This window comes from Drosophila takahashii, chromosome X, assembly GCF_030179915.1.
Source record: "Drosophila takahashii strain IR98-3 E-12201 chromosome X, DtakHiC1v2, whole genome shotgun sequence".
Classification (NCBI taxonomy): Eukaryota; Metazoa; Arthropoda; class Insecta; order Diptera; family Drosophilidae; genus Drosophila; species Drosophila takahashii.
Window position 1 is genome coordinate 18,756,938 of NC_091683.1, and position 10,690 is coordinate 18,767,627.

General features: G+C 46.7%; 3 protein-coding genes across 3 annotated transcripts; 1 reads left to right on the forward strand and 2 right to left on the reverse strand.

Moving 5' to 3' along the window:
• Positions 1-1,354: 1,354 nt before the first annotated feature.
• Positions 1,355-3,758, forward strand: feo (fascetto). Its single transcript, XM_017146890.3, has one exon. The coding sequence runs from the start codon at positions 1,627-1,629 to the stop codon at positions 3,613-3,615; it is 1,989 nt and encodes a 662-aa protein (XP_017002379.3). The 5' UTR covers positions 1,355-1,626; the 3' UTR covers positions 3,616-3,758.
• Positions 3,759-4,817: 1,059 nt separating this feature from the next.
• LOC108060931 (uncharacterized) lies at positions 4,818-9,138 on the reverse strand. The gene is made up of 4 exons (XM_017146878.3): positions 7,921-9,138; positions 6,929-7,853; positions 5,583-6,178; positions 4,818-5,228 (listed from the first exon to the last, which is right to left on the reverse strand). Exons 1-4 carry the CDS (start codon positions 8,999-9,001, stop codon positions 5,161-5,163), a joined length of 2,670 nt encoding a protein of 889 aa, XP_017002367.2. The 5' UTR covers positions 9,002-9,138; the 3' UTR covers positions 4,818-5,160.
• A 226-nt stretch (positions 9,139-9,364) lies between these two features.
• Pgls (6-phosphogluconolactonase) lies at positions 9,365-10,484 on the reverse strand. Its single transcript, XM_017146804.3, has 3 exons — positions 10,286-10,484; positions 9,697-10,172; positions 9,365-9,539 (listed from the first exon to the last, which is right to left on the reverse strand). Exons 1-3 carry the CDS (start codon positions 10,410-10,412, stop codon positions 9,435-9,437), a joined length of 708 nt encoding a protein of 235 aa, XP_017002293.2. The 5' UTR covers positions 10,413-10,484; the 3' UTR covers positions 9,365-9,434.
• Positions 10,485-10,690: the final 206 nt, after the last annotated feature.

Below are 10,690 nucleotides of genomic sequence, written 5' to 3' on the forward strand. Positions count from 1 at the left end.
TTTTCTTGGTAATTATAGCTCATAGAGAAAAGCTATTAAAATGTATCCCTTTTTTTTGAGACTTAAAAAAACTTTTATCATAAAATTCCAGTCTCTGGAAGCCAAACACTACCTAATAATAAATAGTGAATGTCCTGATAAACTAAATTAACATAAAATATGAGCGTTTGGTTTTCACATAAATTTATTCCAAACAGAAAAACAGAAAAATGGAAAATGTTTCCAAAATTTTCGAACGGTATGGTTTTGAAATATTGAGGTTGTTTTTATTTATTAAATAAAACTTTTCAAGTAGGGATGTCGAAATATTTAAAAATATCGTATCGATGATATTTTTTATTTAAACAAAAAATCAAAATGATATTTGATATATCAGAAAAAAAATATCTATATATCAGATATTTTTGATATTTTTTTTATTTTATTTTTGTTTTATTATTTTTTTTAATTTTAAGCTGCATAAGCATTAACCACTAAACATTAACCCACATACGATCTTAAATTATATTTTTATAATTTTTAGTTTATATTTATTAATAAATGAAAGAAAACAATATTTATTTTTGCTTTCTTTTGTTTTTATTTATAATATTCAAGTCAAGTTTTTCCCGCGCATTTTTTTTAGCGCGTTTTCTTGAATTCTGAATGCTATGCTATGCATTTTCACTTGCCGAAAAATAAATTTTAGCGGCGCTCATCTTTCACATATGTATTTTTTCTTGTCCCGATGAAAAGTGAGACCACTTAAAATTATCAAAAAAAAATGTAAAAAAAATCGATGATATATGATAATTATTCAAAAAAAATATCACGATAAAAATATTTATTTTTTCGTAAAAAATATCGATATATTGATATTTTGATATATTTTCGACATCCCTATTTTCAAGCAAGTAATTCAAATTAAATGCAATAGAAACGAATAAATATTTTGAGATTCAGCATATAAACCCTACTTATAATTAAAAAAAATCTAACATTTTACCTGTTAGGTACTGAATGGTTTTACTTAATAATCGACATTTAAATGCTGATCTCGTAAAAGTGCACCCTAATGTACAAACAATTGAAAATGTAGGAACTGTGTTGTCAGGAACATTGAAGTTATTTTTTTATTTATTAATTTTCTTACTTGTCAAGCAAGTAATACAAATTAAATGCAATGGAAACTGATAAATATTTAGAGATTAAGTAAATACCCTACTTATAATTTAAAAAAACATAGCATGTACCTTGGTAGGTACTAAATAACTGTACCTAATTATCGATTACCATATGAGGTATTCCCTTGGCTGCAGCCCTGGTTTCGCTGAGTCCCTTACCAACACTGTCCCAAAACAGGGTGGCAACATTTAGTCGGCCGCCATTTCAGTTTGAATTTACCGAAATTTGAGTCTGGCGTCATCACATTCACTTCATTCAGTACTTAATTTCGTGCAGCGATGCACTCTAAATAAATTGCATTCCCAATTCCCAGTCACATCCCGTCCATTTACCAGCCTCCTTGAGATCAGAGTCAAGTTTCTCACGGGCACAGTCGGCGATTCGCCAGCCAGACATGCTGAACTGAACAAATAGAGATTGAAATAGCCCCGAAAAAAGCGATAAAACCGAGAAATCCAGACAATGAACACCCCGAGCGCCGTGGCGGTGAAGGCCCAGATCCTGGAGATGACGGGCGAGCACGTGGACCAGCTGCACGCGATGTGGTCGCACTTGTTCGAGCCGAAGACCTGCGGCGAGTTCCTCCACCGGCTGAAGGATCATGTCCACAGTTTCTTCACGGATCTCTTGAACGAATCCGGCGAAAAGCAGCAGGTGATCCTCGGCGACATAGAAGCCCTGCGCGCCGAGGCCACCGATCTAACGCGGCTGCTCCACGAGCCCGTCGAACTGGGCGAGCGTCCCGACGACATGCCGCTGGTCATTTACCAGCTGAAACTGGACAAGAGCATCGAGCATCTGCGCGAGGAGCTGGCCAGCCGGCGGGCGGAGATCTGCGAGCTGCTCCTCCAGCAGGAGCAGCTCTGCGAGGAGCTGGGCGAGCTGCCGCAGCCGCTGCTAGCCGATCCACTGCCGCTGCCCGAGGAAATGGACGCCTTCCGGCAGCGCCTGGAGCAGCTGGGCAATCAGCGCAAGCTGCGCCTGCTGGAAATGGACGCGCTGCGCCAGAGCATCAAGCAGGACATGAAGCTGCTCGAGTGCCTGCCGCAGACGGAGGCCGAGGAGCGGCTGCTCAACCAGGTGGACCACTGCCTCACGCCGGAGGCCTTCCAGCGGCTGCGCCACATGCAGCAGTCCTTTGCCGACCAGGTGAAGGAGCTGCGCGAGCGCATAGACGAAATGCGCGACAAGATCGGCGTCCTCTGGGAGAGACTGCAGGAGACGGACGAGTACGCCAAGCGTCGCGTGAGGGAATCCACCTCGTACACGCAACGCACCTACGACATTCTGCGCGAGGAGCTGCAGCGATGCCAGGCGCTGCGCCGGCAGAACCTCAAGACCTTCATCGAGCAGCTGCGCCTGGAGATTAAGGAGTGGTGGGACCTCACCCTGAAAAGCCAGCAGGAGCGCAAGCGGTTCTCCAACTACTACAACGACTGGTACAACGAGGACCTGCTGGAGCTGCACGAACTGGAGCTGGACGACCTGAAGACGTTCTACAACCGCAACAAGGACATCTTCGATCTGTACGAGAGTCGCGCCGAGTTGTGGGCGCGCATGGAGGCGCTGGAGGCCAAGGCCAGTGAGCCAAATAGGTTTAATAACCGCGGCGGGCAGCTGCTCAAAGAGGAAAAGGAGCGCAAGGCCATCACCTCGAAGCTGCCCAAGATCGAGCAGCAGATCACCGAGCTGGTGCAGGCGTATGAGTCGCAGGAGAACACACCGTTCCTGGTGCACGGCGAGAACATTCTGGACCGGATGGCCGCCGACTGGGAGCGGCATCGCCAGGCCAAGCAGCAGAGTTCGGCGCGCAAGAAGGCGCCCGCCTCGGCCAGCAAGTTAATGGGACCACCAGCGACGGCTCCTCGCACGCCGCGCACTCTACGCAACATGTCCACCTTCTCCAGCTCCACAATGTCGCTAAGGAAGACACCGTCGCAGCAACACCTGCGTCCGCTGAACGTCACCAAGAGCACGGGCAATCTGCACAAGCGCCTGAATCCCGGGGGATTGCAAAGCCAAGGACCCAAGACGCCGACGGCCAAGCGCAGCCTGATGAACGCCCTCAACTCGATGAAGGCCTCGCCGGCGGCGCAGCACCACCTAAAAACCACCAAGTCGCCGCTGAAGCGAGTGCGCGTCCTGGACAACACGCTGCGTCGCAGTGGAGGAATGGGTAGGCGGAGCCTGGGAACGCGCTCCAGCAAGAAGCCGCGCACGAAGAGCTCGGAGCAGGAGGCGCCCAACGACACGGACTACACGACGGACGAGAATGCCGGCGAGCAGGGAGTGAGCTATGATGAATTTCAGCCCAGCAGCCGCTCCTCCATGCTGCCGCGCAGGGGAAACCAACTGGCCGTTCCCCGAAAGAGGCGTCCAGAGGTGGTGAATACGAATCTACCGGTTCCGCGGGAAAGCCTGATGGTCGTTCAGCCGCGCAGGCAGTTCTAGTTCCCCTACGGATCAACTGAAATTAACACGTACCTACTATCTAATTACCTAACAGTTGGCGTTGCTTAATGTATTTCACTTTATTTTCTGTTTTACGTTTCCATAATAAAAATTATGTGCGTTTTTTCTTAACCACAAGATTATATATTACTATCTTGCTAATGGGATCATTTTTATTGAGGCCTGTTTAATATTTTGAACTTGTTTTGTGAACTGGATTTATTTAAAATTTAACAACATTTGGGAGTAGATAATAAAATAAAAAAGGTTTTATTGGTCTAATAAGTCCATTAAAATATCCTCATAAAAACGCTTTAAACCAAAATTAAAGCATTTAGTGGACAAAAGATTCCATGAATAAAAAAATTAGTTCCATTTAAGATTTAATTTTTAGAAATTGTTTTCCTTCAGAGAAATCTTGAAAATTTTGGGATTTTCTTAACCACAAGATTACATATTATTTTACCTTGCTGATGGGATAATTTCTTTGAAGACTGTAAACTATTTTGAACCTTTTCTGTGAATTGGATTTATCTAAAATTTTACAACATTTAGGAGTAGATAATAAAATAAAAAAAGGTTTTATTGGAATAATAATTCAAACAAAATGTTCCCATGAAAACGCTTTAAACCAAAATTAAGGCATACACAGTAGATTTCAAGAATACAAAAATTAGTTCCATTTAAGAATTAATTTTTAGAAATTGTTTTCCATCAGTAGGAGTAGGAGTAGAAATAAAATAAACGGTTTTATTGGTGTAATAAGTCCAATAAAATATCCCCATGAAAAAGCTTTAAGCCAAAGTCAAAGTATAGAGTTGAATGAAGGTTCCGAGATTAAAAAAAAAATAATCCCATTTACGATTTAATTTTTAAAAATAGTTTTCCCTCAGAGAAATCTTGATAATTTTGGGATTTTCAACTTTAGCGTAGAATTATTTAAAATAGGAACTAATTTTTAGAAATGCCGAGCAGATTTCAGTGAATATAATTAAGGTAAGTCCAATTATTTTTTGTATTGTATTATTGTATTTATAGCATAAGTTTGTATGGAATTTTTACTCAGCAACACTCAAATATAATGGAAAATATCATGAAAATGGAAATTTTTAACTGTGTACCTATGTTATCAAAACATTTAAAATTCCCGGTTTTTGAATAAAACATAATTATATATAAAACTAATTAAAAACACAACTGTATACAATTCTAGATGGTTTTGCTATATTTTCATGATTTATTTGCCCATCAATGAAACTTGTTAGGGGGATGGGAGCGAGCTCTACTTTTAATATACATACGCACTGATGTAAGCTTTATAAAAATGTTCCAACCGCCTACATAAGCAGTTCTTATTCGACTATTAAATACATATTAACACATTAAAATGGCCGGCATGCGAGATGCCTGCGCCCGTGATGAACCCTTCAATTGGCCTTCCTCTCCCATCCGCCGGCTATGTACAGAGGTTAAGCTTAAGACTACACTGGAATAGTTGTGTGTGTTCTGGTTGAGGATGAGGAGCAGGAGCAGTATAATCGATGGCTATTTGCCCGTGTCGCTGCCGCTCTGGCTGTGCTGGCTGCCTCCTCCGTGGTTGTACATGAGATGCGCTGAAAGCGAAAGGGAAAGCGATAGTTTATTTTGGGAATAAGAACAAGAGAGAACGCTATAGTCGGGTTGGTGTCCCGACTATCTAATAATCGTAACTCAGCTAAAGGGATTGCGAGGGAGATAGATATATAGACAATTTTGATTGCATATAACTTTTTAATGAATGGTCCGATTTGATCTACATTTCGATAGGTATAAATGTACACAACAAAATTGCATTTATACTTCTCGGAAATCTTTAAAGATGTGGGCGCAGGACACATTTTAAAATCGTTAGAATATGTGTCGAATATCTCAACCTTATAGCTTTTGTAGGAACGGGTATAAAAATACCAGGAGTGATTTTAACTTACCCATTACGACTGGCGGAAAGTTAAAGCCGCCAAAGGGAGCCGATGCCGTGGGTGCGAAGCTGGCTCCATCGAGGCTGCTGGCTGGAGCAGCGGACGCTGATCCCGGCGCCATTGGGGCATTGTACGTTCCCGGTGAGTGGATGACGGTGGTCGAGGAGGAGCTCTCAGCCCCTCCGGCAGCTCCAGCTGCACCTGCAGCGGCGGCGGCCATCTGGGGATCCAGTTCATGTGGATACCTTGCCGGCGGCATGACCACCGTGGTCAAATGCGACTGGCCACCGTCGTCTAGAAGGCCTGTTCGCTGCAAACGACCCGTCTTCGTCTCGATGTGCTTGTTGTGGGCACTCAAACAGTGATTGCGCATATTGTACAGCTGCAGGAAGTAGGCGTCGCAGTGCGGACACTTGTAACGCTCGCCCGTATGCCGCCGAATGTGCGCCTTGAGGTCGTTGCTCTGCGTGAAGCTCTTGGGGCACTGGTCGCACTTGTACGGCCGCTCGCCGGTGTGGGTGCGCATGTGGATGGTCAGGTTGTAGGCCCGATGGAAGCTCTTGCCGCAAGTATTGCACAGATTCGGCTTGGTGCCCGTGTGGTAACTGCAATTAAAGGGACATCAGTTAAATAGATGGAAAAAACGCAGGGTTCGAAAATCGACACACATGTTAAAAACATGACAAATTTTATTTTACATGTGTGTCAAATACAAATGTGTTAAAATGAGACAAATAATTGTTAACACACATAGCTCACTTGTGTTTCTTACACAATTTGTTATTTTTTACACACTTTGTTTTTAACACAAATGAAAATTACATTTCACTGACATTCACGAATCGAAGGGATAATAAAAAAACCAATATGGGACATGATATCTTATACGTTAGTTTTAACCATTTCAAAGCATATATATATATAATATACAATTCTTATACTCTAGAAAAACGTGCATTTTTCAGTTCAACATATAATTCTGACACTTTAATGTCAAAAGCTCATTGTGTTAAAAAAACACGCTGCGTAAAAAACACTTAGTGTAAATAACATGTGCAAATGACATGTGTGTGTTTTTTATATTTCTAACATACGTAAGTCAATAACATTTTTTGAACTTAACACTTGGACATTTAACATGTTAATAACACAAGTTTTTTACAGTGTGTGTTATATTCCGAGCCCTGAAAAAACATTAACATTTAATTCTGACACTTTAATGTCAAAAACTCATTGAGCTAAAAGCACGCTGTGTAAAAAACACTCAGTGTAAATAACACAAATGACATGTGTGTGTTATTTATGTTTCTAACATATGTGGGATACAATTTTTTACACACAAGTCAATAACTTACCGCTCGTGGACCTTGAGATCGGTGGCGCGGGGAAAGGCCTTCACACAGAAGCGGCACTTGTAGGGCTTCTCGCCGTTGTGCCGCCGCATGTGCACGCGGAGGTAGTCGTTCCGGGCGAAGCTGTCGCCGCAGATGCAGCAGAGGAAGTTGCGCTGGCCGGTGTGCGTTTTCTCGTGCTCCCTGAGCTGCGCTCGCTCGCGGAAAGTCTCCTCGCAGGTCTTGCAGGCGTACAGGAAGTCCGTATGCAGCAGCGTGTGCTTGCGCAGGTAGGTCTTGCTGGAGAATCTCTTCGAGCAGTACTCGCACGTGTGCTCAGCCAGCTGTAGCTTCAGTTCGCTGCCCGGCTCGAGGCCCTCGCCGTTGTGCTTGCTAACCTTGTGACGCTCCAAAGCGTCCAGCCGGGAGAAGGCCGCCTCGCAGATCGCACACTTGTGCTCCTTGTTGCTGTGCAGGCTCTGCACATGCGCCTTGAGGTGATCGCTGCGCGCAAACGCCTTGGGGCAGTGCGGGCAGTTGTGGGGCTTCTTCTCCAGATGCGAGAGCTTGTGGCGCAGCAGGTGGCAGTGGCGCGAGAAGGTCCGCTGGCAAACCTCGCAGCGGTTCTCGGGATTCGGCTCGCCCTTGTTGCGGCGACGACGTCTGCCCGATTTGGATTTCTTCACGGGTTTGTCGCCATCCAAAGGCTCCTGCTTGAGCCGGAATTCCCCATCTTCCCCATCGTCCTCGTCGTCCTCCTCATCGTCATCCAGGTCGCTATCCTCGTCGACGAAGTCATCGAACCGATCCTCGTCACTGAGAGTTAATTCTCCGCTCACGTGCAGCTTCATAAAGTCCTCCACGCCCATGGGAGCCTCGTCCTCGCTGCCCACCAGCTGGTTCTCCTCCTTGATGCTGAACTGGGCGTCGCCAATGGCAATGGGTTCATCTGGTAATGGAACAAAGGGATTATTAATGGTTTCTAGATAGGATACCTCTATAAACAGGCCACCCACCCTTCACAGCCCGCTCCAAGGAGCCCTCCGCCTGGGCCTCCGCCTTCTCGCGCCTCCGACGCTTCTTCTCCAGCTTCAGCTGCATGGCCAAGTCCACCTCCTCCGCCTCCAGGCAGGGCTCCGGCTTGATGTGCAGCCAGAGCGTCTGATTGGCCACCGCGTCCTCCTCCTCCTCGTCGTTGCTGGAAATGGGATTCGTATTGCACTGGAAGGCCTCGCCAACGCCATCTCTCCCGTCGTCGTCATCATCCTCCTCGTCGTCGTCCTGCCCCTCGTTCAGCAGCACCTCGGCGGAGACCAGCTCATCGCCGCCGTCGCTGTGCATGGTGCTCTCATCGGCCGGCGGCCAGGTGCGCAGCAGATCCTCCTCCACGTCTCGGTGCTGGTTGCGCATGTGCCGCAGCAGGTGATCCCGCCGGCTAAAGGTGCGCTGGCAGTGGGCGCACTGCAGCCGGGCAGTTTGCTCGTGGCTGCGCGCCAAATGGCTCTGCAGCTGCCGGAGATGCGGGAAATGCTGGGGGCAAAATTTGCACTTGAGCTCCTCGGCAGGTTGGCCATCTGTCCCCGGGCCAGTGGTGCCCTCCTTAGTCGTCCTATGCACCTGGTTGCGATGCAATCGCAGCTCCAGGCTGTTGAGGAACTGATCGTGGCACATTTCGCAGGGCATCAGGGCCACCTGGTCCGTTTGGCTGGCCGCCTCGATGGCGCGCACCTTCAGCTGGGGGGAGCGGCCCAGCAGAGCAACCAGCGAGCAGTAGGAGCGCTCCGCGTGCCTCTTAAACCGATAGGCTTGGCGCGCGGCCTCCACGCAGGTGGCGCACATATGCGGGGGCATCCCGTCGTGCCGCTGGCACCGGTGCTGGGTGCACTCGTCCAGGATGCGGGCCAGATTGGCGTCCTCCTCGACGGGCGCCTCGCTGAAGATGAAGTGCACCTCGCCGTCCAGCGAGGCGTCCTTCAGGCAAACGCGACAGACGCGCTGCGCATCCAAGGTGTTTAGGCTGCCCGCCGGTTCGCTGGGCGGCTCCTGCTGCTGCTCCTGGCCCGTAACCGATACCGAAACCGGCTCCAGCTGCTCCATGGCTGTTTCGCGTCCTTGGGGTCCTCGCTATTGCATGTGGGCATCAACAATTAGCGCAACTCCTGCTGCATTTCCTTAATTTTCTTTTTTTTACCAATACAAGGCGTTTGTTGTGACCTCAGGTGCGGTCATACTGGGTGCGCCGTTCGTTGGGTTACCGCGTACGGGCACACGAAATATCGATAGGCTGTGTGTCGGCCGATAGTAGACCAGCGTTTTTCAAGCCAAATCTAGCTACTTTTCACAAAAAGGAGAGTAATTAAGATAAACTTTAAACTTAAACTTTATTATTTTCCCTGTTGTTTCGAGTTCACTCACTTCGAGTGACAATATTTTATTTTAACCGCCACAGATTAAATCCAAAAAGTTGTATAAAAAATATTATTATTTACAAGATTCGTTAATAATCTAAGTAGAAATGTCATTATAAGGCTCAAATTTCCTTGCCAGCTCCCGCGTCCACAATAAGCGTCAACTGTCCTTGTGTCGGATTCACCCAGGCAGCGGGAAACTTCTTGTCCAGATCGACAAAAACACTCTGAAATTAAAAAAAATATATTAATAAAATTAGTAAAAATAAAATAAAATTGTGTATTTATTTTAAGATTATTTTTCTGGCTTTATAATAGCTCCAACTAATAGAAAAAAAAGCAAAGACTTGTGGGAAATTCCTTAAACTAACCTATTAAACTCACCTTGACGACACTGGCTTTTCCGGCACCGGTGACCACGAAGGCTACGTCCCGGGCGTTATTGATCAGCGGCAGGGTGAAGGTGATCCGCTCGGGCGGCGGCTTGGGTGAGTTCCGGATGGGGATGACCAGGCGCTGGGATTCCTGCAGCGTGGCCGGCTGCTCGGGGAAGAGGGAGCAGGTGTGTCCGTCGGGTCCCATGCCCAGCAGCAGGAGATCGAAGCGATCCACCTGGCTCTTGACCTTCGACTCGTAGTCCGCGGCGCATTCGTCCAGCGGCTTGGTGGTGTCGGCCCGGACGAACTGCGAGTCCCGGATGCTCGGCAAAAGGGTCTGCCACTCGGCCCTGTAGGCTCCGTAGGTGGAGTCGCTGTCGTTCAGGGGCACATATCGCTCGTCGCAGAAGAAGAACAGCCACTTGTCGGTTTTCAAAGCTCCCGACTTCAGGGCTTTTGTCAGCAGCTGGATGAGGGAGCCACCTGTAAGCGGAGTGAGACACTTGACTTTGGGAGTTCGATTCCACAGAGGTCACCTCAAGTTGGGCTTATCAGCACAGCCACTTGACTTGCCTGACCCCGATCACGATCCTTACCCGAGAGACCCACGCTGAACTTATCCTGCCTGGCCAACGCCTCCTGGGAGCAGCGCTTAAGGAGATCGGCCACCACCTGGACCAGTTGCTCCTCCGAATTGGACCGGTTCACCTTTAGCTCCGACATATTGCTGATCTGATAATGAAACCCGACTCGACTTCGATTCCAATAAATCACACCTTTCGTGTTGCCAACTATCGATTACGGAGATTACTGGTAAGTGGTAGGAAAATACACTGCAAGAAGGTTTTAAAAATAATGAATATATATCGCAAGAATTTTTACAAAATGATTAGATTTACAACGCATGATAATAAAATATATTATTAAATCCTTATTTTAAAGTTCGCTAAAGATTAAGATGTAAATTTCCGAACTATTATTAAGTATAAAAAAATAGCTAG

What these genes read in the sequence shown, in the direction of transcription:
- feo (XM_017146890.3), top strand. Translation starts at nt 1,627, where the DNA reads ATGAACACCCCGAGCGCCGTGGCGGTGAAGGCCCAGATCCTGGAGATG.
- Pgls (XM_017146804.3), bottom strand. Translation starts at nt 10,412, where the DNA reads ATGTCGGAGCTAAAGGTGAACCGGTCCAATTCGGAGGAGCAACTGGTC. An exon ending in GTTCAGCGTGGGTCTCTCGG is followed by an intron (nt 10,173 to 10,285) that starts GTAAGGATCGTG and finishes CTCCGCTTACAG; the next exon opens with GTGGCTCCCTCATCCAGCTG. An exon ending in GAAAAGCCAGTGTCGTCAAG is followed by an intron (nt 9,540 to 9,696) that starts GTGAGTTTAATA and finishes TTTTAATTTCAG; the next exon opens with AGTGTTTTTGTCGATCTGGA.
- LOC108060931 (XM_017146878.3), bottom strand. Translation starts at nt 9,001, where the DNA reads ATGGAGCAGCTGGAGCCGGTTTCGGTATCGGTTACGGGCCAGGAGCAG. An exon ending in GATCTCAAGGTCCACGAGCG is followed by an intron (nt 6,179 to 6,928) that starts GTAAGTTATTGA and finishes CTTTAATTGCAG; the next exon opens with TTACCACACGGGCACCAAGC. An exon ending in CTTTCCGCCAGTCGTAATGG is followed by an intron (nt 5,229 to 5,582) that starts GTAAGTTAAAAT and finishes TTTCGCTTTCAG; the next exon opens with CGCATCTCATGTACAACCAC.